This window comes from Syngnathoides biaculeatus, chromosome 13 (genome assembly GCF_019802595.1).
Source record: "Syngnathoides biaculeatus isolate LvHL_M chromosome 13, ASM1980259v1, whole genome shotgun sequence".
NCBI classification, from domain to species: Eukaryota; Metazoa; Chordata; class Actinopteri; order Syngnathiformes; family Syngnathidae; genus Syngnathoides; species Syngnathoides biaculeatus.
In genome coordinates this window covers 13262207-13289163 of record NC_084652.1, presented here as the reverse complement: position 1 = coordinate 13289163, position 26957 = coordinate 13262207, and the positions used below count along the sequence as shown (strand labels likewise).

Genomic DNA, 26957 nt, shown 5'->3' with positions numbered 1-26957 from the left:
GTGTGTATCTGCTTTCCCACTACTTTTATTTTCCACTTAGCCATACTTAGTCACAAATTTCTCATTTAATACTAATAAGCGACTAAGACTAAGCATAAATTCTGAAATGTCAACGCACTCTATGTAATGTGCAAACGGGTGTGAAAAAGACTAAATCAATGGAACTTGCCTTCGCCAGGTCCACCAACGTGTTGGCCTGATCATTGAGTTTCCTCTGCTCCATCTTCACACTGCGCAGTCTGGGTGCAGATGGGGGAAGGGGGGAGGGGAGGGAAAGAGGAGACAAAAGAGATGGGGAGAGGAAGCCAAAAAGAGAAGAAGGTAGCAGGTTGTTTGGGGTCATGAAAAGGGCCGATAGAAAAGAAAAGAGGAGGAGGAGGAGGAGGAACAATACATTTTGTTATCAGGAGCGTTCTCTCACTTAATAACACCCAGTGGAAACTAAAAACATCACTGCGCATGCATCATAATTACAGGCTTGAAACGTATTAATTATACATACATATATAATGAATAAATATATATGTATAGAAATTCAAGCTCTTCCTGGTCTTTATCGATTCAATAGCAAACCAATACATGCAAAAATGACGGAAGCATATTACATTTGTGGCTCGTGTTTACGGCTTCTTTTTTTTTTTCCCGTGGTTAAAACGAGATGATGTAGCATTTGCTTGTGTCAGGGAAAACACAGTCAAGTTGAGTACATTACTATCATTGTTGTTTCACTCTAATAGCTGCAGGAAGTGTTAGCTAAACTCGCCAAGTAAGCATCAGATAACTCACGGCGCTACTGTGGCTAATGTAATGAATTCAATAAAGTGCGACCACTTCGCTCAGTGGCAAATGAGAACATAATCCTATTGTGAAATGAAAATTACATTTGAGCTAATATGGACACACAAATCAGTACGGTGTTTAACACGGGGCGTGTTATTGTTAACACTTTAACGCTTTGCATCAGAGCATGTAGTGAGCGGAAAGCTTTTATTTGTGTTATTAAAGTTGGATGTATCTGTCAGCAAGAATGCAATATGCTTCCATTCGAGAGCAGCCTTCAAATCCGTTTCAAATCAAAACATTCTCATCAGTTATCACCCAAAAAACAAGAGATTAAAGAAAAGGACGGCATGCCCATTCTCACGGCTACACGCAATCCAGTGCCAGGAATAAAAATAATTGAAAAAAAAAACCATTTGTTTTCTGCAAGCGTGCAGTGACTGTGAGTGGTGTGCACACAATGAAATGTGTGTCTTTGTACATGACGTGTTTTTGCGTGGATGCCACAAATGGGGCCTGAAATGAGATGTCAAATGTTATTGCTTTGCCTCCATACTGTACATACAGTACTTTTTGCCGTGACACACAAGTTGACGTCCGTGCCAAATTAGCATGTATCACTGTTGCCGCCGATTTGAATAGTGTGTCGTTGTTGGCTGTGGCGCTATTTTGCCGTCACCTGGACGTGTGAGGGGAGGAATTTCCCTGTTCAGCAAATTACGAGACAAGATGGCATTCAGCGGCTTTTATTCATGTGCAAATCGCTTCATGGGAGCTGCGCGCGACTGCTCCAACGTCTTGAATGGCTTTCAGATTTTACACTGTGCGGACAAACGTATGGGGACACCTGGCCAAGTGAAAATATGGAGATGGACTCTCAGCAAGAGCATGTCTGTGTGAGGACCTTTGCCCATTCTAAATATTTATGAGATCTACTGTTACTAGACATTGAACACATTAATCCACTAGTCACCTTTACTATTCCGTAAGATGATAATCGCTAATCATTTGTTTTTAACATCTATTAGCCAATTTACTGAGGACTTAAAATATCAAATTCTATCAACAAAACAAAATAAATAACAAGTGGAATAGAAACAGACAGAAATGCATATTGCTTTTTTTTTTTTTTATAGCCAGGCTACAATGTCCTGTCTTACAATGCATTACATTTTAAATCCAGGTTGAAAACTCTTCTTTTTTCTCATACTTTTCAGAATATATCCACTTTTTGATCATATTACTTGCACTGTATGTGGTTTTAATTATCTTTTTTATTAATATTTGTATTGTTTTTATGGCGTTTTAAATGTTGTATTTCTTTGTTTTCAAATGTCTTTAATCATGTAAAGCACATTGAATTACCTTGTGTATGAAATGTGCTATACAAATAAATATGCTTTGCTTCGCTACATTAAGGAAGACACGATGAGACCGCCTGGTTGGAGAGAAAAACATCCTCAATACTCCCACTAATTACAACAATGACATTCAGTATAATGGTGATTTTCTTTGTCAGAAACTGCTCCCTGAGCACAAAGGAGCTTCCCTTGGTACTGTAGCAAAAAAAAAAAAAATGTCAATGACATCATCCACGTTCATTACATTGTAATCTGCCGCACAAAACATTTTCGTACTATGTATTTTGGTACATACTCCATTTTTTTTAGGGATGCAGATCTTAGAAAAGCCCAAAAGGACTCCGGGCAAAATAAATTGTGAGTCAAAGGGAATACTGCTTATCGTAAATTTGTAAATGTCTTTTGTGTGTGTGTGGACATAAAAAAAAAAAATTCCAATGGTTTGTTGTATGATTGTACTAGTACTAATGACATTGACAACGTCGGAAGTAAAAGAATGTTAACCATAACACAACAGAAACCATTTCACCATCATTAGAATTAGAGCATATGTGTGTTGCTGTGTTTGTTTGCGTATGTTGACAAATCAATGGGCGTGCACAATGATTCTGTTGATGCAGGTTAATATAGTCTCCAGAGGAGCTATATTAATCATGGGCAAACATAGTACAGGACAAACAAAGCTCAAGCTCATTCTCTGCAAGATGCTTTTTTTTTTTCTTTCTTTCTGTCTTTCACACCCTCCCCCCAGGCGAGCCTCCACTATCGACACCGGCTGCAAAACGCGGGCGCTCATTTTTGTCTCATTACGTTCAAGAGACCACGGCGGCGAGAGCGTCGTCAATGCAGCACCGACTTCAGCAAAACCAAAAAAAAAAAAGAACAATCCCGGCGTATTTGTTTTCTTCTGTTTTGTGATGGTTCTTATTTTGGCAACACGCACTCTGTTCATGCATGTCAAAGGCAGACATGGAGGAGAGAGGAGGATGTTGAGGAGACAGAAGGAGGAAACATAGAAGACTCAACTTACTTCTGAGCTCTGTGGTGATAGAGCAAAACAAAGACAGAACACAGTTTTAACCCCACGACATTCACCAAACGACTGATACCTTCACACTTCTCACTGTAAGCACAAGGTCAAAGGGGGGTTGGTGGGAAAAAGGACCAGAGGAAGAAGGGTGGGGACGGGGGGTGGGGATTTCACGATATTGTACTGTTTGTGTGTGTGTATGCACCTGAAAATCACAGGAAATGGGTAATGTAGTGCAGCTATTTAGAATCTATCTTAAATAGTCTCTACCACTAAGATTTTAACATTATATGGTGGCACGTTGAGCGAGTCTCATTTGGTGGTTGCTGGCTGTCAATATTATTTCACGATCTGAACGCGGGACTTACTGGTGAATGGCTTGGAGAAACTTGCGCTGGTGTTTCCGCACCTTGGCGTGATCAATCTTCTTGACCAACTTGGTGTGTTTGTAGATGAGCCATGTTTCCCTGAGTACATTGGCAGCTGTGTTCTTCACCTGCGAAATGAGGAAACACACTGTGACGCAACACACTGACTGACTGTTATGAAATGTTGTGGTTCATTTAAAAATAAAATAAAGCAGCACATGAGGCGCCTCAAAATGCTGTTTCCATGGCAGCAAGTTGCTTCAAATACGCATGGGTCAATCACCTGCTCTGTGGGCGTCGGTCTCCAACAGTATTTTATTTTTGCAATTGTCCACTTCCCGATGTATGACTACAATACAGCTTTTAAATGCTTTTATTCATGTAAAGCGCAGTGTATAAAATACGGCGTGTAAAAATTGTACGTTTGCTTTGCTTAACGGCCGCCGGTTGATGGATCACTCACTCGTTTGCAGAGTTGCGTATCCATCATGAAGTTGTGGACGTGCTTCTCCGCCTTGGTCAGCTCCAGCTTCCTGGCTACCACTGCAACTACAAGTGCAGTGCAGCCAGCTCCCTGTTCCACAAAAGATACGCTCAGCCTCACAACATGCACCGGGGAACGTGTTTGAGGGATTTAATAACCTCACCACACTCACAAGCGATCGCAATCAAACATTTTGACAGAAGGTATAACTGGGCCCTTAAAGGCTTGCAAAATCCCCGTCAAAACAATAACAAATGACTAAGTCGGAGAGCTTAAGCGTACTTTGTGGCAAATGGCATTGTGGAACGGCACAACGATGCATATGGAGGGCTATATGGGACAATTAGTTAGTTTCGACCACAATAGTCATGTGACAAAACTGTCACGGTATTATATCAAAATCGTGGGGTGATGAATGATTGTCTAAACACAAAAATGCAGTATTATACAATTTTTCCATGAAATATTATGACTTTATGCTCATCGTACAGTAAGTAAAACAACTGACAATATTTCTGTGTAGCACTAGAAGTTTTCCTCTTAATATTTTGTTGATTCTTATAGCACTTTAAGACCAAGCAACTTTTTTGACGTCATCCTTGTAAAAATGTCTCCTGTGACTTAGTCCTAGGCGGCACGGTGAATCAACTGGTAAAGTGTTGGCCTCACAGTTCTGAGGACCCGGGTTCGATCCCGGCCCCACCTGTGTCGAGTTTGCATGTCTCCCCATGCCTGCGTGGGTTTTCTCCGGGCACTCCGGTTTCCTCCCACATCCCAAAAACATGCAACATTAATTGGACATTCTAAATTGCCCCTAGGTGCGATTGTGAGTGCGGCTGTTTATCTTGATGTGCCCTGCCATTGGCTGGCAACCAGTTCAGGGTGTACCCTGCCTCCTGCCCGTTGACAGCTGGGTTAGGCTCCAGCACTCTCTGCGAACCTTGTGAGGATAAGCGGTGGAGAAAATGGATGGATGGATGTATGGATGGATGGAAATTGCCCCTAGGTGTAATTGTGAGTGCAGCTGTTTGTCTCAATGTGCCCTGACCCCGCATCCTGCCCGTTGACAGCTGGGATATGCTCCAGCGCTCCCCGCTACCCTCGTGAGGATAAGCGGCGAATAAAATGGGAGGATGGATGGATGGATGGATGGATTTAGTCATATTTAATACTTTGGATAGCGAAAATTAACCCAACCTATTGTGACCCGTACAAAATATTACATTCTTGTACTTAGTCAATGTGGGAATACCGTATGAAAAATGAAATATATTCAGACACTTTCAGGACACTTTAGTGTAAACAAACCAAACAGATTTACAGTATTTAATGTTTCCGTAAAGTAAATACAGCACCACATTGAGTTCTATGTGGTTTTGCAGTGATTCATCCAACGTTAAACCTGGAGAGAGAACAAGCTGAACTTCTATAATGAGAAAATAATGACTGTATGAGTATAATAGAAAAAAGGGGAACCTACCATAATCCCTGTAAGCAGACACACGCCTTTCCCACAGTACGTGTGCGGTACCATGTCCCCGTAACCAATGGAGAGGAAGGTAATTGAGATGAGCCACATAGCGCCCAGGAAGTTACTGGTCACTTCCTGTTTGTCATGATACCTGAAGTAAGAAAGACGAGCAGAGGTGGGAGACATCAAGTGAGTAAGACCGCAGACATTTTGGTCGGAGGAGGGCATGCTGGATAAATGTGTTTGGGAGGTGCTTGGTGGGGGAAGTCGAGGAGGTGTCATGGGATTCTGTGTTACCCAAACGATGTGAAAATGCATGAAAAGGTTGACGGAGAAACACGTTTAAAAGTAGTAGAGATGCGCCAATCGGATCCCGGTACCAGTAATGGGTGGCCTACTCGTACAAATTCTCAGATACTGTACTTACCGATGCCACATCACGAGCACGTAATCCATTCTCGGTAAGAGCCGTGTGTGGAGGAAGAAGACGCTTTTAGGACACCGTAAATTATGCTCTGCAAAGTGGATGATGAACATTGCGCCCCCCTGTCTAATTAATGCTCGCTTGCTGTTGAGCGCCGCCGCCATTCATGTTTACATTAGCTGTCATGGCTGCGTGAGCTGCATTTGTACATTTGTACATTCAAAATCTTTTTGCACATTATTATAATATTGATTACTATGGGAATTATATTTTGTGTTGGAATGCTTTTGTTGACACACTCAACGACCGCACCCTGCTAAAAATTTTAAATAGAAATTTTATAGAAATCTATGGAATTCTATAGAATTTGTACTGAACAACTTGTTCTGTAGAACTTTTGCCGTGATTTTGTATGGAATTTCTGCAGAACAACAATGTTTCTATAGAAATTCTATAGGACTCGGATCCTAAAGTTCTATAGTTCTTTAGAAATTCTTTAGAAATGTTCTACAGAAAATATTTAGCAGGGCAGCACTGATTCCTTTTGTTTTCATCAGTTTTGTAATGTGGGATTTATTAGGTTAGTGTTGTCATGTTTAAATGGCAAATTGTTACATGACAAAGTGTTGAGTTTGAGTTAAACATGTGACATGTTCAGTACAAGCTACTGTATTTGATGAAAATAATACATCGCCGCATTTGTAAGATGTAATGGCATCAGCTAGTACTCGAGAGTAGTTGTCCTTGTACAGAAAGAAACTTAAAATGACACGTACCCGGTCATGTGATGTGATGAAATGAGCGAAAACAAAAGCACCAAACATATTTCATGTTCAGCGACTGTTGGTGAGATGAATGAAACCAGGGAGCATTCAGAAATAGGCCGAATGACTAAAGCGCTAAAAATGTAAAAGAATCAGTGAAATGACAAACGATACGAGAATGTTGCAGTAAAATGAGTAACACCACAGGTCAAACTGGAATATCCCAAAAATGAATGTATTTCTGCCTCCAATTAGACACCTGCCATAGTCACACCTTTCTTATGAATCTACCAACGTGGGGTTTATGCTGCCCCCAGCAAGGTTTGAAAATGGAAATGATCACTCCTGATTTTGTTGTTTGCTGAAAATAGGTGACAGTCATGCTTGAATTGACAGTCCAAAGGCCCACTGCGAAGATCCAAAGATATTTTAGAAAAAAAAAAAACACACCGTACAAAGCTCCATTGATGATGACAATCCCATAGCTTTTACTGAGGCAAATCTGCCTAATCCGCCCGCCCGCATTCAACTCGTCTGATTATTCCCAATGGGCTGTCTAGGAGGAGATCAGATATGATTCAATTTGGAATAGAAAATTAAATATTTATGAAACACTTTGGGACAATGGCTACCTAACATCCTCCTGACAAGACAATGTATGTCAATCTAATTTCTTGGGATTTGCCTGAAGATGTTCTAAAAGCAATTCAGCCCAGACTGATAATGAATTGCAAATTCAAACTCAGGCAGTGACCCAGCACTTGCACTAAAAAATGGTCCAAATAATTAGCCCCGACACACACTCTCTTAATTAGCTGACAACACAAGCACTGACCAGAATACAACCTATAAAAATCTATCGGACATCAAATTTGTGTTGTTGTTTTTTTTCTCTCCTCCCAGGCACCGCATTGCAATCAGGTAACATCAACCCATCTGTTCGCCTGTTCTTAAAATGACCAATCTCCCTGTTTCCTTTCATGCTCCAAAACGAAAGATGAGCACTTTTGTTTTTCGCAGAATGACAAAAAAGTACAGTCCATGGGATTCGAGGTCCATTGATGACATGCAGAGAAGCAGTCCTTTTGACAACATGCAAGAGTTTAAAAAAAATAATAATAATTTGCATCCTGCATGGTTCAGAGGCAGTATATTGAGAGCAGGTGGGGATCTGTTTGGAGAGAGCACCTCTAAGAAATACTGCAGTACTACTGTTGGAAGCGAGTAATGTGTTTGTTTGTACGTAAAAAGTGGCACAGTATTGGATGTGCTCGCTAAGTATGACACCACTGACTCTTTTACCCGCATCTCAACATGTCACCATTTTTCCTTTGATAGCTGCCAGGGGGCTTAACTTGATCGCGCGTATGTTCATTTCATTCATCTTGCCATCAAGGCGAGCTGAGAGGGAGTCAAACGCAAACTTACTCTAATACAGCTGGGAAAATCATAGACAGTGGAACCTCTAAAGTCGAATACATGGTGGAAATTAGCATAACATATCCAACCAAGCAGTCCAACCGGGGTCATGGAGGACATCGGGTGAGACGTCAGCCATATTGATGGGGATTCAAGCTCACTTCAGTGAGGATGACGTGAAAAAAAAAATAGACGGCCGTGCCTTGACTCATGAGTGGAGCTGCAACTATTAAAACTATTTCGAAACTAGCATTGTATCGATGACCTCATCGACATTATCCGAAAAAAAATCTAATTTTGCATCATTAAACCTGATAAACATTATATTTGTGGTGGCCATCCTCACGTTCTACTGTAGTATCTGTGACTTTGGTAGAACTTTAAAAGGCGCGTCAAACAAACTGGCTGGCTGTTCACATGCTAACCTTTCACTCAAATCTGTGTGTTGAGTGAGTTGAGTTGTGGGCATCGGCAGCTTGTGCATGAATGTGCTTATTATTATTATTATTATTATTATTATTGTGAAATGATTCCAAGCTCTTGATATTCTCAGACTCTATTCCAGACTTGTGTCTACATACAGTGGCGCATGGAACCGCAGTAGAAAAGTGTGGAAAAATGGTACCTCCGAAGCTTCAAGTTATAGATTTTGTATCAACCTTTTTTAAAATCATCAAACTATTTGAGTTGTCCTATATCTGTTGCCGCCGTACCTCCGACTTTAATTCTTTTTAGTCAGCTCAATTTACTTGTATCTAAACTTGCAAGATGCGGGATGCTGCGTGGGTGTTGCGACACTCGCTGTCACCATCTCGCTGCAGAGTATCTGAAGCTTGCTGGTACCTCAGAATTTGACTCACAACATAAATATTTATTAAATAAATCAATAAATAGTCAGACCAATGATTCGTGACTCGGAAAACTTAGAAGATAGTGCTCTAGTAAGCCTACAAGAGTACAGCAAACCCAATGTAAGTGGAAATTCAAAGAAGTAAAACTCAAGCCCCATCTAAGAAGTGATTCAGCTTTTAAAGTTGAGATTGATTGTTTAATAGTTCTAATTTAATGAATTAATTATTTGTCTTTTATTTCAAATAATTTAAAAAATGATTTCATAACATTTCTAAATGTTAAAATGTTACTTAAAACCCTATCATCAGAGCTCATAAAGGTTTTACCGTTACGATTATTGCCAAGATGAAAAAGTTTACAAATCTAAATACATCATTGTACCGAAATGAACCGGAATGAAATATGTTTGACCCTAAAGGTTCCACTGTATTACACTACCGCAGGGAATAATAGGAAACAAAATTAGATGTCATTTTTATTCTAATAATTGCCTTACTTGTATATAGAGCAGCATACTGTGTAAAGAGAGAAATAGAGCAAAGGAAAGTCGTTTGGGAATAGAGACAGGGGCGGAACAGGTGCTGATCGGAAGTATTTTAAGGCTCTCAATATACTGTGTTAACGTTAGGAACAGCACGGAAAAGAGCTGGCACCACTTCAGACCTACTCAAGGACAAGAGCTTAGTCCCCCCCACCCAACTAATAAAATCTTCCTCACAGACACTTTGTAAGCATAATGACACACGCTATAATCTCACACTTTAGTCATTTGAAATCAAGCACCAAAAAATTTCCTTCAACTGTGGATAAGGGACACAAATATGAGAATATGTCACGTATCCATTCAAATAGTCAACATCATAAAAGCAACATATTTGGGAAAAACAATAAACTGACCGAATGAATCCAGTCGTTTGTCCCCATCACACACAAAAATTATTTCTCGTATCACTTGTACCCATTTCATAAAAAGTGCAAATTTCCTCTGTCGGTGTGTGTAATAAAGGGACCGAAAGCTTGAATAAACGTAGTAAAGATGGAGGGTGTGAGACAATCAGACAGTATGTATGTACAACATTCACACAAACCAGCAGCAGAGAGCCTCTTTCCAAAAAGATTCTTCAATAATCTTCTAATTTTACATAAACTTATTTCCAGATGGCTTTTAAGATGTAATGAACTTATTTTGGTGATAGGATTGGTTCAAAATGATGGCTTGCTTTCAAAAGGTTGTCTTTCATTGGGCTAATTCATTTAATCTGTTAAACCCCCGTGACACGGTAATTTAGAATCATTAGCCTATTTCCAAACGGAGGCATTTAGAGCGATACTTGAAACTCGGATTCCAAACTTCATCCTTCTTTATGTTTCAAGCACTTGACTTCAGCCGCATTCGCACGTTTTTCTGCTTTAACATTCTGTTGCCACTGTCTGCGGCAATCACCGCCACTTTCCCCAATCTTCCAGCACTTTGGATTCACATCAACAAAAACAAATTCTGTTTCAACAAGTGTGAGTCTCACTCGCATACGTACATTTGAGCGCTGACTGACATCACCCGGCAAAACGTGACGCGATGCCGCTTGTGCTGATTGTATGAGCGGTTTCAACACATAAAAAAACATAATTGCAAGGATGCAAACATCACAGCTGCAGGCAAAGCGAGCATTTTGCAGCACGTACAATGAGGACTGGCCCATTTAATGACACATGCATTTCATGATGAATTTAACACAGTACGTGGTAAGAGAAAAAATGGCAAAATAATTTCCTTGATGAAGTTTCACAATATCAATAAACACCCATAATATTCTGGAGAAGGTTGATCTAGAGCAGAAATCAAATAATTCAAATAACTGAATTACGAAAAAAAAAATAGCAAACTCTGCCTCAAAATTTTACTGGGATTAATGTTCCATTACTGCAGACGCACTCACTACTATGTGTCAAAATAAATTGGGGATATGGTCGCAGGCCAAGAGGAAAGACTCTAAAAGGAAGAGAGTATCCAAAGCTTGGGATCGTCCCACAGTCAAAAAATGTATAAAATGTGTGCATCTACCTCAAAGTAGAACTTGCATACCACACCCGCACATCTAAAGTCTTCAACACGCCAACATATCAATGTTAACTAATTGAATATAGGCTACCACCGCTAGTTTGAATGTATTGTAATACATATATATTGTAATAATACCAGAACTGATCAAGGATAGACGCAGCTGTTTAATCGCTTTACTGAAAAAAAGGAAAGAAACGGGTAATCCATTTATACATGAGCTGCTGTGGCTGCAACTGATGCCCAGCCGTAGCAAATACTGACTGAGATAGCAACAGCTAACTACGTTCTCGTTTGCTGAAACACGTCACTCACCAGGCCAGGCCTTTTAAAGCCATACACTCTCTAAGTCAAAGATACTAAATACATCATGAGGACGGCGACAAGTGGACAAAAATAATACCTGCACCTCACGTGCACAATTTGGATGTATGCTGTTCTTTAATAATGCAAAAATCCATTTTCATTCATTATTGCAGCTTCAGTTTAGTGTATGGTTCAAACCATTGGTTACGTTCAAAAAAAGGAAAACCATATTACATAAACAATATTGCCATAATTTTCGGCCTATAAGCCGCGACTTTTTTCACACGCTTTCAACCCTGCGGTTTATGCGGTGATGTGGCTAATTTGTGCATTTTTTCTTTCGGTCGCAAGGGGGCACTCGAGCGGAAAAGGTAAGAGTGAGACTTGTGGAATATGTGTGCCGAGGAAGTGACTTTTACCGGTCTGGCCCTGTCCGCGCTGCACTAGCGTGTTACTCCCGTGTCTCAGTGATTTTTACCAGTGTTTTTTTTTTTTTAACCGGCCCTGTTAGCACAGCACTAGCGTTAGCGTTAGTGCGGCGGCGCTACCGTTAAACTCTCTGTGTACCGTCTTCCTTTGTAAATATCTTGTGTTTCAATGTGGGTTTCAATGTGAGCACTTGTGGCTTTTACACAGCTGAGGCTTATGTATGTACCAAATGGTATTGCCTTTACAAATGTACTGGGTGAGGCTTATAACCAGGAGCGATCTGTAGGCCGGGAATTACGGTAGATAAGTGAGTCACATGGTTTGTCCAACATGGTGGAGCAGTTATGCCATATAGCAGGCAGTGAATGCGACGAGCCTACTGATGTTGATTCAGAATGTGACATCTGGCAGAAGCCACAAGATGACCTGCAAAAGTTATAGGTTGACATATCACTATCCTGATGAATAATGACTGATCCCCAAAATTGCTTCTACTCAAGATTTGATAAAGCCAAATAAAGGGCGTATTTTCCGATGTGCAAGTCACTAACCTGACCTTAACCCAATAGAGAAGGCTCTTCACTTAATGAAGGCCAGACAAAGCATCTCCAGCGAGGAAACTGTGATATAGTGACGTTCACGGTTTCCAGATTTCAGAATTAAAAATGATATTGATATTCTGTATGCAGTTACATAGCCATAACCTTGAAAAACGGCTGTGAAAGGCATTTTTTTGTGAAGTCTTCCTATACCTTGTTCCTACACTTCTGTACATAACCACTGAACACAACTTGTTTTGGTCAACAGTCTTCTCATGGTCATGTGTGTATTTGTCATTTGTACAATTTAGGAATGCAACACTCCAAAAGTTGCAGGGACCGTACGTACATGTCTACCAGCTACTTCGCTTCTCCCATGCTCTTTCCAGAGCTACACACAAACAGTAATTAAATGGAAATCACATTAAGCTATTGCCGTCTCACCTTCATCACACGCCATTTCCTTGACTTTGAATCGTTTTTCACATTCAGAGACCACCCCGCTACCAAGAGACTTTACAGACATGACTGAAGACCCGATGCTTCTATGAAGCTGTAAGAATTGCAGCACACTTCAATGTCATAACTGATTTTCTGCGTATATAACTGTCAACTTGAAGAGAAGTGTCTATGTCAAATGTTTACTGGGCTTTACACGGTCAGGATTTTTGGGGCCGATCAATGAGTTTAAAAAATGTTGCACTATACATTGCACTTTATAGCATACTTCCTCTAAACTGACATTGGTGAAAGTTATCAGTCAGGAAACAGGTACACATGGATTTCCAAGATATTAAACATTCCATGGAACACAGTCATTATTAAGTGCAGAAAATCCCAATCAGTCCAAGTTTAGTAGCTACAATGCAATTTCTTTTTCAAAGTCAAATGTCACTGGACTGTCATACCGCAGCAGTAAATTTCCGTTTTGTCCACTCCGTATATTTATGCATGTTGTACCTGTCAAACTGCCTCAGTGTCATGTTGACCATAATTTGAAATCCTTGGAGGTGGTACAGTTTCTCACAACATTGACAAGACATTGTTTCGTGATCTAGAATGTTCCCTTATGTCTTACCCTCATCAACATTTAATTCATCGAGGAAAATGATACTGACAGCACTTTAGGGAATGATTATGTATAATACTGTATATTGCTATCAATCACCTGAATAACTAAACTGAAAGTAAATCCTTTGTTTGGATGATGGATTTCTACCATGCGTGTGAAGAAATTCCGGGATGGGATGCGGCAGTCTACATGCATTAATTCATCCAAATTTAAGTATCAAGCTTGACAAAATTGTTTTGTTATTATTTGGCTCAGAGACCATGCTGCATTCTCGGTCCTCTGTCTATAGTTTCCGATTTTCAACAGCAATCACAAAATTTCAGACTGAATTAATCTGTTTATGCCCTGATTTGAACCTCGGTGGGCTTTCGGGAAAGTCAGAAATTAAAATAATCAACTAATAAAACATTTTACTTGTTCAGGAATGTAAGGGAAATAACTATAATATGACAGAACTTAATCTGAAAAGGAAAAAATGTGCTTCAAATCATGGATGGTTTTCAGACCTACTATCCATTAGTCCACTTTACTGTGAACACAGTAAAACCGTGGTTGTCAATCATGGCCTAAAAATACTTGGCTCTCCAAACAACACATTAAAATATGGTGACGTATACTAAGCGTTCAAAAAAATGATGTTTTTGTGATGCCTCAAACAGTGAAACAACAAAAAGAAGACCAATAAAGGGCTCTTAATGGCAAAATGCTAATTAATTTTACAGACAGAGGACTATTAAATGCGCCGTGAGCAATGCTGACTCACCGCATGGCTTGAGTTGAACGTCAGTTGCTTTTCTCCACTGTGTTCGCCATTCACTCACTCCATTAAGAGCCTAATCTTCTCACAATCATGACACATTATTTTGACTTCCTACCATGACGCATACTATTATACTATACGCACACATTGAGTGTGAGGTGCCTGAACCTGTCCAGCTCCGAATGATTTGACAGTTCTCTTGCACCTCATTAATGTGACAAGCCAAGATTCACCCACTTATCTTTATCAACTACTCAAAAGCTGTGCTGAACTCGAATCCAAAGTGACGCAACACCAGCACCTAAAGGGATCTTTTAGTCATTGCAGTGATTTACAATAATAAATTTCATAGACAACCTGTGTGAAAACCCTCTTCCAAACTTACCAATTGAAAAATGTTCTTGATGAATACATGCATTAGTTGATGTACAAGGCTGGATTAGACTTGACACATGTTTTTAACTTAAAAGTTAAACACAACTGAACTGTATTGTATATGGGCACTGACTCTTACTCACTACTGGTACTTGTACCGAACTGGAGGTAGAACAATATTTTGGTAATTACCAATGTGCTTAATTTCCAGTAGCTGTAGAACAAGGCCTCCATTGGAGGGTGGACTAATAAATCATTTAATCACTTTACATTTTCTTAACACTGCAGTCGGTCTTGTCAACAGATGCAGCCACTCTTCCACCTGCTAAAAGTGCAAGTATTCCTTGATCCAGCAGACCTCCACCACAATGCACTGTTCACGAAGCCCTTCATTTTAATATTTCAGTGTTGTGTCTCTGGGGTTATCAGATATCAAGCACTCCATTACAGTCTCTCTGAACAGTTCTTCTGAGTGCTCGCGTGTCACGGTGTGCCAGTTTGTCTCGGCAGGGCCGATCTGACATGAAAGGAAACTGTGAACAAAGCTCGTGAAACTTCACAACAACGCTGTGCACATTTAAACAATGCATTCTACAAGTAGCCTTGTGCTGCTTTTGTTTTTGCAAAGTGACCATCCAACCTTCAGGGATGGGGGGGACAGATAAGCTTTTAAGGACAATCCCAGTGTGATGAGAATTTAAGTATGCATTGCTATTTTTACGTACACTGTCAATGACCTCAAAAATACATCTGATTTACTCAAGCCACAACATCATTCCATCCGGACTAAGACGCATTAGCTTTAACCTTGCCAACTTTTACGCAGAAGTTGAATTAACAACACAAGCGTCCACCGTCCTCACATAAAGTGAATATTTTGTACCGCAGTGGTGGGTATTAAGTAACAAAGTGCAAATACTCGTGACAGAAATATAAAGAAAACCTTAAATGACTGGAACATTAAAATTATTAATATGAACACAAGACCAGAGATACGCCAGCACGTGGTAGCAGCCCGGCTAATGGATGTGTTACTGCGGGCCCCAGAATACTTGTACATTGAAGTCAAAACCTGCTTATTTCTCAACAGATTTTATTAAGGTTTAGTTTTTTGGGGGTCAATGCTTGTACCATCTATTCAAGGCATCTGAGAATAAGACAAATATTTGGACCTTGTAAAGGTTATTCTCTGTTTCCAGCACAGGCATCCTTGTTATTTGGGATGCCTTTGCCCTCACTTTACCAGTGAGTCATAGGCATGCAGCTCAAAAGGGGCGTGTCTTATAGTTCCTGCTGTTCATTTCTATGATTCCAACCTAAAGCTATCTGGAACCAACTTTACAGCTGAAATTTATGTAATTTCATGTTCAGAGTGTATTTTAAAATGCATCCTACTGCAATAATTAAATTGTTTGCTGGTTGTGAGAAGAAAATAAATTTTGTTGGTGGTGTGTAGCATTAGACCGAGTATGGGTGACATCTTTTAAATTATTGTTTATATTTCAAGTCTTGTTTCCAAGAGTGTGAGGTATTTTAATTTTCAGATGTTGAGTAGTATTTGCCTATGCTACTTTTAAAAAAGTATTATAGAAGTGAATACTGTATTGACGCACACACCAACATCTTCACAATTTGCATTATTTTGAATTTAAACAACCAGGCTGTTATTTTTTTCATGAATTGGAAAAGAACCAGAAATGTAACCTGTCTTGATTAAGACTCCCATTCCTGACATTTTTCTCATTGTTGTTCCCACCCTTCATAACGCAACATGAAATTATATTTGAAGTCTATTTTTCTCTTGTACAAAGTGTTTTAGCAGATGGCAACACTTGACACATTATTCAGCTTTAGATGGCAACAATGAAGGTCGCTTGCAACATTTTCTCCCAGCTGTGCAGCAGTAAATCACACACCCGATAAAAATGATTAAAAATAGCATTTATGACTGAATCGTATGGGGCAGCCTGTTTCCCCTACTTTGCTCTCAAAACTGCATTAACTCCCCCTTATTTTAGTCATTGCAACCACAAAGATATTGTGCACACAATCCTGAATTCCACCCTCTATCTATCTATATCTATCTATCTATCTATCTATCTATCTATCTATCTATCTATCTATCTATATCTATCTATCTATCTATCTAATCTATCTATCTATCTATCTATCTATCTATCTATCTATCTATCTCTATCTATCTATCTATCTATATCAGTTTGATGTATAAATTACCCTTCTGATTGTAACTAACATTTTTAATGAAAAGCATCCAAATTTAAAATAATGACATTTCTCATAAATCTTTAGAAAATGTTTGGTAGTCTTTTGGTTCCACTCACTAGGGAGCCAAATGAAGTCCCCCAAAAAGTTGTCATCATTTACGTCAAGTCTTGGAAATGTAATAAATATTTAAAGTGGTTTTAGCGACAGCCATTTTTAGTGGGAGAGAGGCAGAGAGAGAGAGAGAGAATAAATGGGATCTTTTGGGGGGAAAAGGTTTGAATAGTTTTTGAGTTCCACATGTTTTGATGTAAGTGAGAATTGATTTTATACATGGTATGTTTTAATTCAGGAGCTTGTGGGCAATTAAAGTATTGTTTTTTTTAAATGTAACAATGAAATACATGGGAAAATTATACATATAGCACATAGTGTGGATTACTGTATGTACAGAGCTCCCTCTCAATATCGTGGTTCAACTATTGGATATTAAGTGTATTTGTAATTGTATTTTTATATTGCTATTGCTCATAATTTACCTTAATGTGGGATTCTGAATCTATGTAGTATTTTTTAGGGGGTCAAATAAATACTTTCTAGTTTCAATGGTTGAGAAACTGTAAAAATGAAAAAATAAAACATTACAAGAAATAAAATGTACATAGTACACAATACTAGTGTGTATGAGTATATGTTTAGGAATTTAAGAGGTGTTTAATAGTACCAAAACTGTTGACAAGAGTCTTGCAGGAGTGTGGGGAAGAATAAGAAGAGCAAATAAATATATATATATATTTTTAAAACTACATTTGGGTATGTAATCCCAAAAATATGTGGTTTCCACTTTGTAGCTTTCACTTATTGCGACTTAGACCCCACGATAAACAAGGGACGGCTGTATTGTTCAGGAAAAAGAAAACATGCTCATCATCAAAACATGTATCTATAACGTGCTAAATATCACTTGTTGTGTGGCAACTAACTAACACACTCGTGCAGTACATTATAAGTAGGCAGATTCTGGCAGGTTCCTTCACACTGAAAAATTAAACTGCAAGACAGCTGCTACTATTTTCATGCAATGGCTTTGGAATAATTGTGGGTGTTTGCTGTTTGGCACTTAGCAGCTGGTGTGCAAAGTGACACTGATAATGTGTCACTTTCACATAAGATCGGCAGAACACGCAGAGGTCATTTGTCCTCAAGGTCGAGACCATTCACATCAAAACGCATCTGTCTTTGTACCTCAAACATCCAAGAAAATTACACGAATATTTCACAGACTATCGAGGTGAAGTCACACTACCACAATCTCTGCTTTTTTTTTTACGTGTGTGTGTTCTTCATTGTCAGCTCTTATTATTGTGTGAATGCTGAGACAAGCAAGACTTGTGGGCAAAAAATGACTTCTTATTACGATTCCACCTGTTTGTGTGTGTAGCGTTAGCATTTCTCAACGGATTAGAACGCATTTAACAAAGGGAAACTGGAGGAAGTGTTCAGTATGCTTCAGCTGACAGACAAGATCAGGGACAGAAAAGCAATAAAGACAAGGCGAGAGGATCATAGTGGCGCCATAGCAGGTTTGCAAATCACTGGTGAAATTTTCACAAAAGACAGTTTATCCAGTTAATCAGTACATTTTTTAAAACAATAGGGAACTAAGGTAATCGCCAAAAACCCGTCAATACCAATACTTGATAATGCCATTACATCTTGCAACGGTGATGAAAATGCGTTTTTGAGCCGAATGTTTAACAACACAAACACAGCATGTCACAAAGTAAACTCAACTATATCACTGTACCTGGAAGGTATTTGTCAGGCTAGTGAAGTGGGATCGGAATTGCAGTATTGGTGAATTTTTAGGAGTTTCAACTGACTATGCATGAAAGCCAAGATTATGTGACACGGTTTTAAAAAAAAATGTTGCTTTTAATAGAATAACATGCATATTTCAAATTTATTTCCAGTATTTCCTGCCACTTCTAATATTGTATTCCTAGGTAGGTACCAAAGACTTCTAAAGAAACCTTTGCAACCTTCCTCTTTAGTGACAAATCAAAAAGTTATGCTTTGCTCTAGGCTTTTTTATTAATTATCCTAGTGTGATGATGAATGCATTCTGAACCATATTGGCTCAGGAATTTAGAATTTTGAAAATCCTAATGTTTGCCTACCCATGTTGGTATCTTTAGGCATCAACGCAGCTGTGTTTTATCCCACACACTATAAAGTGATCGTAATCTACCTAAATGTGTGATGCATATTTTTGAGATGGTGTCTTGAAAGTCAAAGTTGCCTTTCTGGGTGTTTCTTTGGTCTGTCATTCATGTGATGTGGTGTAGTTCTTAGTCTGGGGCTGTTAGTATTTTCTCACTAAGCAATGAAACAATCCGCGTGGAGGTGTTGCTGACTTGAAAGTCAAACCTGATCATCTACAGGGGATGCAGCTATGAGAGAAAGTCACCTAAATGTCTTGAAAGCGTATCTTTCATGTAGCCTATAGGTCTCGTCTCACCTGGAAATGCAGTACTTTGTTTCAGTTAAAAGCGTTAGAGTCAAGCAGGAGAGGGAGAGAATTCGATAATAGATTTTACTGGGATAAAAGAAAACAGCGAGAGAGACCAGGGAGGCAAGCAAAGCATGCATGAGAGTGTGTAACTGAGTTTGGGGTGGATTAAGCCTGTTTGGTTCTGGATGGATACGAAAAGGTAAAGGGACAGGGAATCGGTTGTGGGGAGAGATGAGGCAAAGCATGCCACGTTAGATGGGTACAGTAAGAGATCTGCAGGGGATCAGTCAGGAGTTAGGAGAGGGAAGAGGGGGGGAGGGAGCTGCAGGGGAGTGAGGGAGAATCCAAAGAGCTTAGTTAAGGAGCTTAGTTGAGGTAGGTTAGCTGTGAAGATGGGCCACATCGAGACATAAGGCAAAAGGGGCCCCAGAGTTAAATCCATCTAGCGCAACATTAATATTCCTTCAAACTCCACCCTCCCTTCAAGCCCTCCATCCCTCAGTCTCTCCGCTTTGGTGTCTTTCGTTCCCCTCAGCTAGGCATTTTCCAGACAGACTCCATGCTTGTCCAATCTCACACCGGCTTGCCCTCTGATGGGCTCAGGAGCGCGGTCAAAGTGCAATGGCGCAGTTGACGGAAGATATTCAAACAGCACTTTGGGAAACAAGCGCCTCTTTTACCCCACGCCCTTGTTGTTGTTGTTTCCTACTTTGAAATAAAGAGTTTGAAAAGTAAACATGAAAACCTGCGTGCTGTTTTGATGTTTACTACAAGGAGTAGTGGGCTGAGGGAGATGTTATTTTATGAATAAGTAAGTAAGTTTCTTTCGGCTTGTCCCTTTCGGGGTCGCCACAGCGTGTCATCTCAGATGAACGCATATATGTTTGGCACAATTTTTACACCGGATGCCCTTCCTGACGCAACCCTTCTCAGGGAGTGGAGGCCCCAGTGGGATACGAATGTGAAGGAAAAAAAACAACAACAAAAAAAAAACTGGAGACACTGCAGTCAGCACTCAAACTCCGCTTCAAAAATTTCTCCATTTGGAAGCAACTTACCTTCCCATCATTTTACACTGTTACACTTTCCACACATCATTGCTGCACTCCATCATGAACACACTCACCCCTGACCAGTAGTTAGATTAAAGTGCATTTAATGACTTGACATCTGTCCTTTTCTTGGATGTTCAGACTGTGTCTGGCAACAGACTACTTCCTCTCTAGATATACATTTAAAAAAAAAAATCATTTTGGGTAGAGGCAACGGACAGAAGTCTGAGGGAAGCATTACAGCAGTCTTGAATTAATTTGTGAAAGGAGACACATAATGAGATGGTAATGAAGGAACAGAAAGGTTTTTGCTCCTCATACAAATCTTGGCGTTGGTGCTAAAACGACTTTTGTGCAATATGGATCTATAACAATTGCATCAAGAAAGGGAGGGAAAAAAAGAGAAGCGACAGAATTCCCTGCGACCAACTTGGGAAGGTGGCTTGAAGGACAAATCTCCACCTCTCGTCCTCCCCAATTGGCCTCACACGACACAAAATAGTTAGCGAAGAGACGCTTGCTTCAAAGTGCTGCTCCTAGATCCTAAAAACTGGGAGGGATCCTTTTGAAGGATGGTGCCACCTTCAAACCAACTCCACAGGTCCTCCCTATTTCTATGTATATCTCTGCTGTCTGCACACTAAATTTGGGAGGGCTCATCAATTAATTGTTTCAGAAGGGGCTCGCCCCCTCGTCACCACTAAAACCTTGCCCACCCAAAACCCGACTCAGGGTAGCAGTGGCGCCAGCTCGGTGCAAAATATGATTTTGATTTGTTTGTTTCCACGACTAGAGAGCGAGGACTCACATGGTATCCCTATGGAGCAGCATAGTGGGGAATAGAAAGTACAACAAAACATTATACAAACACATGCACTCACTCGCACGTATATGTGCATGCTTGCACCCATCCATACAATCACATCCCCATCTAGACACGCATGTTATTCCAACACTGAAACCAGACGACATGCACTAGTCATGGGAGGTGTCAGAGTGTGTTTATGTATGTGTGAGAGCAAACCAATCAGCATTTTTGTTCGGCATTCTGGGCTCGTGAGACAATTGTACAACTATATTTAAATCTTGTGTTCAGGGTCCACAGCTTTTGATATCGGAGATCAAATTACTTCTGGATAGGCTAGGACATTATAATCATAGGGTAGCAATAACCATGTAAAAAAAGATCTTACCGTATGTTTACATGACAACGATCTAGTAGAAACAGATAAAGAAAAAGGTTGTATTGCCAGGCCTGTAGTTGGCGATTCATTTTGTAAAGACATTTCCACCAACTGCTTGTCCTCCCATAAAAAAAGATCTTTTGTTGGTGTTGGGCATGGGCAGGTATTAGATTCTGACAACATGACAACCATGAGCAAAATAATTGTGGTTTAATGCTATCGCGGTATCAAGCAATGACAGCTCTAAAATGTATATTAGTAAAAATGAAAATTAAACAATTGCATTTTACCAAATAAAATCCAAATGTAGTACAACAGTAAATGTACTCATTTCTCAGAAGAGTAGCTACTTCTCTGGTTTTCACTAATCTGGGAACAGGCATAAAGCGACATCAAAGAGGAAACTGATATTAGTCACGCTAGTTATCTGCTTCGGTTGTGATCGCCAGACACGATAACTCTCGAAGATTTAAGTTATAGTAAACCATAAACGCTCCACTGGAATAGTAAGATGTAAATGCTACACTGGATTTGTTGAAGAGTGACTGGCAGCGCTCTCGTTAATGTGATACGGTATTGAAAGTGTTGCCACTCTCCGTCAGCACGTATTGCATGTTCTTTCCCTAAAAAGCAAAGGTAAACAAAAAAAGACGACTTTCATTCTGCAAATGGAATGTTTTAGAGGTTTTAAAAGTGTCACTTTTGGAAAAACATCACTTTTTAAAAACGCGGTAACACGGTGAGACCAGTTGCCCCTTCTTAGTTAATGTGATGTATTAAAGGAAGACTTTTATTAGTAATGTTACACAACTGGTCACAGTACTGAGCGTAACTGGATAAGCATTTTACGCATAAACAAGCCCACAGCTCTGTATTGCTCAGTTACCGTTTTGTTAGTGATGTGCAACGTGAACAGATTACATATTTCTAGCAGACAGACGACTGTTATAGCCTTTACACAGGACTCTCCAAACGAGCTCAAAAACCGCTGCAGCACAACCAGAATGCTGCTTGGGTCTAGAGTAGAACCAGGAAGTAGGACCCTATCAGTTGTGTGCTTGGGTCTTTTCACTGAATTCCCGTTGTTCAGAGAATAGACTTAAAAACCGGTTAGTCTCTCCATGGCTTAGCACTAAAATAGAGCTCTGACATGTTGGTCCCACATGGTCTCATCCTGGACCATGAAAACATTAGGGACAGGTCTTCTGCTGGTACCCAGAGTCAGAATGAATCCCGTCAAAAATACATTTCAGAACTAACTGAAAGATCAAGTCTAATCTAATGTGCACTCTGATTTTATTATGATTAATTATGTGTTATTTAATATGATTTGAATTAGGATTGTGTGTTTTTAAGATTTTTCTCATTATTTACTAAAGCACTGTGAAGTGTCTTATGGATTAATGCAATTACGAATAAATCTCACCTGTCTATTCTGTAAAAAGTAAAATCAAAGATGTTTGCATTTTCACGTTCCTAAACACCGTTGTCATGTAAACAAATGGCCAAATGACACAGTTATTTCCAGATGTGTATTTCCAGATGTAAAATGGCCTGTTGAGGAAACAGCCTCTTAATTTTCTATTGCCACGTTTTTTCTTTAAACGTACTGTATCTCAAGCTTGAGCTGGACTGTGATGTTGGTAACTCCTCACTCTCAGAGGAGCTCAAACATCCTGTGATCTTTCCACTGCCGGCTTCCCAACTGAGGTTTTAAACCGGCTCTCCAGCATTGGCAGGTTTCGGGGATCTAGGGTTGGACGTGCGAGGGGTGGTGGTTAGTTCGCGGTGTGAAGTCAGTTGACTTGTGAAGAGGAACGGTTGGGAACGAGACGGGAGTAGAAGCAGGCAAGGTGGGCTGCAGGGGTTCGCTGAGCATCAATAATCAGGGTATGGTTGAAGAAAAGTGATAGCAAGCTTTTCTCTTAGCTGATTCTTAAGTTTTTCAGTGCTTCACTGCATCACATGGTTCTACCAAGACCTGCTGCGATGGAGCTCGCAGCCTCCTCCCCCAACCCTCACCCCTCCCATTCTACTGACTCCCCTTCCCTCCAACTATGCAAAGATGACTTAATAACATCAAAGCTGGCATTAACGTCTCATTTCCCTATGTAAATGCCAAATGAGGAAGGAACGAAAAGCTTTTTCCTTCCTCCCTGCCTCTTTCATTTTCAGCGAGAAACGTCGCTGCCCCCCTTGAGACAGTTGTGCAGTTTAGGGCACAAAAGAGGTTAGGGAATCCAGGGGGGCTCCTCTGTATTACCAAAACAAATCATTCAGCAAACAAACAATTAGACACTCATGAATTATGGACAAGCCATATAGCAATAAACACAAGGAGTGGGGAGTTGTGCAGCGATTGCTCAGCTAATGAATCGTGTGTCAGGGTGTTGTAATTGTCGACTTTTAAAACAGGCAGTGTCGTGAGCGAGCTGCTTGTGCATGTGTGTGCCTTCCTGGCCACGTGTTCATCATCACAATTCCACACACATTTCTGTGGATTAAAGTGCAAATTAGAGATGGAAAACCAGGAAACACTGACAGGTGCAGGACACAGCAGGGCTAGTGAAGGAAGGAAGGAAGGAAGAAAGGTGTTTCAACTTGACCCCAGCATTATCCAATATTCATCAGCCTGTGTTTACCTCTCGCAGACGCGCACAGTCCATGCAGCAATGATCCAGGACGATATACTGAACACGAGCAGAACTGTTCCTGGGCAGATGGTCATGAGCGTTTTCATGACAAAGCGTGTGTTGAAGTTGATCTTGTTTAGGGCGCCGATGCTGCGAGACGAAGCATCCGTGAACAGCTTGCTATGAAGTAGCATGACCCTGCCGATCAGGTAAAGTCTCAGGAACATGGGGATGGAGAGGATGATGTCCACGTCGGCATCTGCCACGGATGGCGCGTACGTAAAAGCCAGCCGGGCCTTCCATGTGAAGACGTACTGGCCGGGGATGGGATGGATGGCACACACCAGCAGCTCCAGCACGATGAAGAAGATCCGCTCATAGGTCATGGCTATCCTCCAGTCATCTGCACCGTTGTCGACCATAAACAGCTGAGGAAAAGTAGACAACAAGACCTTCATGAGGATTGTCCCTCTTTCTTTTCACCACGGGTTTTAAGCATTGCTTCCAAATCCTCTTTGGCATCAACACAACACAAATATGGGCATTCATACATAGAACAAAACATGAGCAGGCTTGATACAAAGCATTATTTGATATTCATTCATCCATTTTTTTGAGCTGCTTATCCTCACAAGGCTTGTGGGAGTGCTGGAGCTTATCCCAGCTATCATCAGGCAGGAGGCTGGCTGGCAACCAATCACAGGGCACATAGAGACAGAACAGTCGCAGTCACAATCACACTTAAGAGCAATGTACAGTCTCCAATTGATGCATCTTTTTGCGAAAACAAATGTCAAGTAGAACAGTGACTTTGATGCTAGTATTTTTTAGTTTTGGGAGTTTGTTATTTACTGACTGAATAATATTTTTCCCATGCAACACACACTTACTCCCCTTTAGAGTGACACATATTCTGTGCACACCATACATAAACATACTTTAAGTGTGAGGTCCCTACACTTGTTTACTGTCTAATGCCCCTCATACTTGATGTGACAAGCGGAGATTCACGCCCTAATCTTTATCTTCTACTCAAAAGCTGTGCTGATCAAAAATAATACAGGGATCTGTTATAGTAGTTAGAAACCTAAATTTCACAGAAAAGATGTGCAAGACCTAGTTCTGCACCAATCCACTGAAATATATACTTGATGTATAGTTTGAGTATGTTGGTGGCAGTTAAAGGCTTGATACTAGTAAACAAAAGCAAACCTCTTTAGGGTTTAGGTTTAGGACTGGTGTAACAAAAGATATATTTCAAGCTCAAACTACAAACTTGAGTTCTCCCCTTCAGTGTGGACCAGACAATCAACCAGCATGTCTACAAAGCGATAGACCATATCAATGCTGAAATAAGCAGGGACAATTCCTAAAAAAAAAAAAAAAAAAAAAAAAAAAAAAAGTTGCTTGGATGGCAGCATGTGTTGCTCCAAAACCAGTACTGACCTTCCAGCATAAAGGGCGCTTTCAAGTTAACCATACCTTGAGCATTAACACCGCCCCAAACCATCACAAATGGTGGGTCTTGAACTTTGTGCTGATAACAAACTGGATGGACGTTGTTCTCATTGGCTTGTAGGTCGCAATGACCATGATTAGAACTCAGCTGCCTGTATACCGATGAAACTCAGAGGCTGGGACCGCATCGCATTGGTTTTAAGATCACTGAACTGGCTCCCTGTGTGTTTCAGGATAAATTTGAAGGTTCCTTTACTAGGTTTTAAATGTCTTAACAGTCTTGGGTCATCATATCAATATTATATGCTTTAAAAAAAAAATCAACCTTTGCAGGTTCTGCGGCCCGACTAGTACTTCAAGTGAGAAAAATTCACGAATGTGTGTCACAAAAGATATACTTCAAACCTAAACTACAAAAGAAAGTTTTCCCTTTCAGAGTGCACCAGGTCAAACTAGCAAGACTACAAAGAGATAGACAGACCATGTCCCTGTGCCATTCAGCATACCAAGGACCCAGTCATAAGCCGTATTCTCAACCATTTTCCCACGTGTGTCTCTTTGTTTGGCAAAGTAAAAGTGCTTTTAATTAGTACAACACAACACCACGAAGCAATTACCTAATTTCAACATTCTACATGCACTTTATAATTGTCTCAGTCATACAAATCACACCACAACAATGTAGAGTTTTTTGGTAAAAAGAAATAAAGGTGTTTTCGCTGTCATTTTCATTCCTACGAGGATGATTTTGACTCACCTGGATTTCCCGTGCGTGGTACATTATTATAAGACCAAGCAGTATAACAGTGGAAAGGCTGATAAGGCATTTCAGTGCAAATGAGTATGAAGATTCCTGAAAAGGAGAGAAAAAAAAACCATCATAATCACTGTTAGACATTGCACACAAAATTACTATAGCATGTATAACCTTTAGTTGTACTCACGCTAAGTGTCATGCATCAATTCTCAATGGATAATTTGCATTTTCTTAGTAGATGCAATTGTTGCATATTGCTGCTTAACAACACAGACACGTGCGGCAGTTCAGTAAATGACAAATTCAAAAGCCGAGCATATTCACTGCCAGGTACCATGTAGATTAAAAAAAAAAAAAACTGGGGGTGGGGAGGGGAATGGAAACAAATGGCTCCATTACTGGTTTAGACAAGGAGAATAAATGTCCCTATATAAATGCACATAAGTACAAGAGGCTGAGAAAATGGGCAATACACAGCTACAAGCCCACACACATGCACTACACACGCTACTTATTAGCTTAAAAGTCTAAGTGAGGCCAGATAAATGGGTTTACACACAAGCCCCACGGACAGGCCGTCGCTAAACAATGAAGCTGCAGGTGTAGGTGCAGCCTGATATTATCCACGGACGCAGTCCGCCG

The 26957-nt window shown here is 40.2% G+C and overlaps 1 protein-coding gene and 1 long non-coding RNA gene across 5 annotated transcripts in view; one reads left to right on the top strand and one right to left on the bottom strand.

Annotated features, from left to right (window-relative positions):
• The window catches only part of kcnn1a (potassium intermediate/small conductance calcium-activated channel, subfamily N, member 1a), a 69685-nt gene that overhangs the window by 11569 nt on the left and 31159 nt on the right, over positions 1-26957 (bottom strand). For 3 of the 4 annotated variants that reach the window (XM_061840359.1, XM_061840361.1, XM_061840362.1), the window contains exons 3-8: positions 26316-26411; positions 24110-24528; positions 5504-5645; positions 4003-4113; positions 3540-3667; positions 170-239 (exon numbers count right to left, since the gene is read on the bottom strand). In XM_061840359.1, coding sequence (XP_061696343.1) covers positions 170-239; positions 3540-3667; positions 4003-4113; positions 5504-5645; positions 24110-24528; positions 26316-26411 — 966 coding nt within the window. Of the gene's footprint in view, positions 1-169; positions 240-3539; positions 3668-4002; positions 4114-5503; positions 5646-5921; positions 6072-24109; positions 24529-26315; positions 26412-26957 lie in introns of those variants that run through there. The other variant, XM_061840363.1, reaches the window with a different exon arrangement.
• Positions 5619-26957, top strand: part of LOC133511445 (uncharacterized) — a 65736-nt gene continuing 44397 nt past the window's right edge. The window contains exon 1 of the long non-coding RNA XR_009797908.1: positions 5619-5683. This is a non-coding gene — a long non-coding RNA (uncharacterized LOC133511445). The remainder of the gene's footprint in view (positions 5684-26957) is intronic.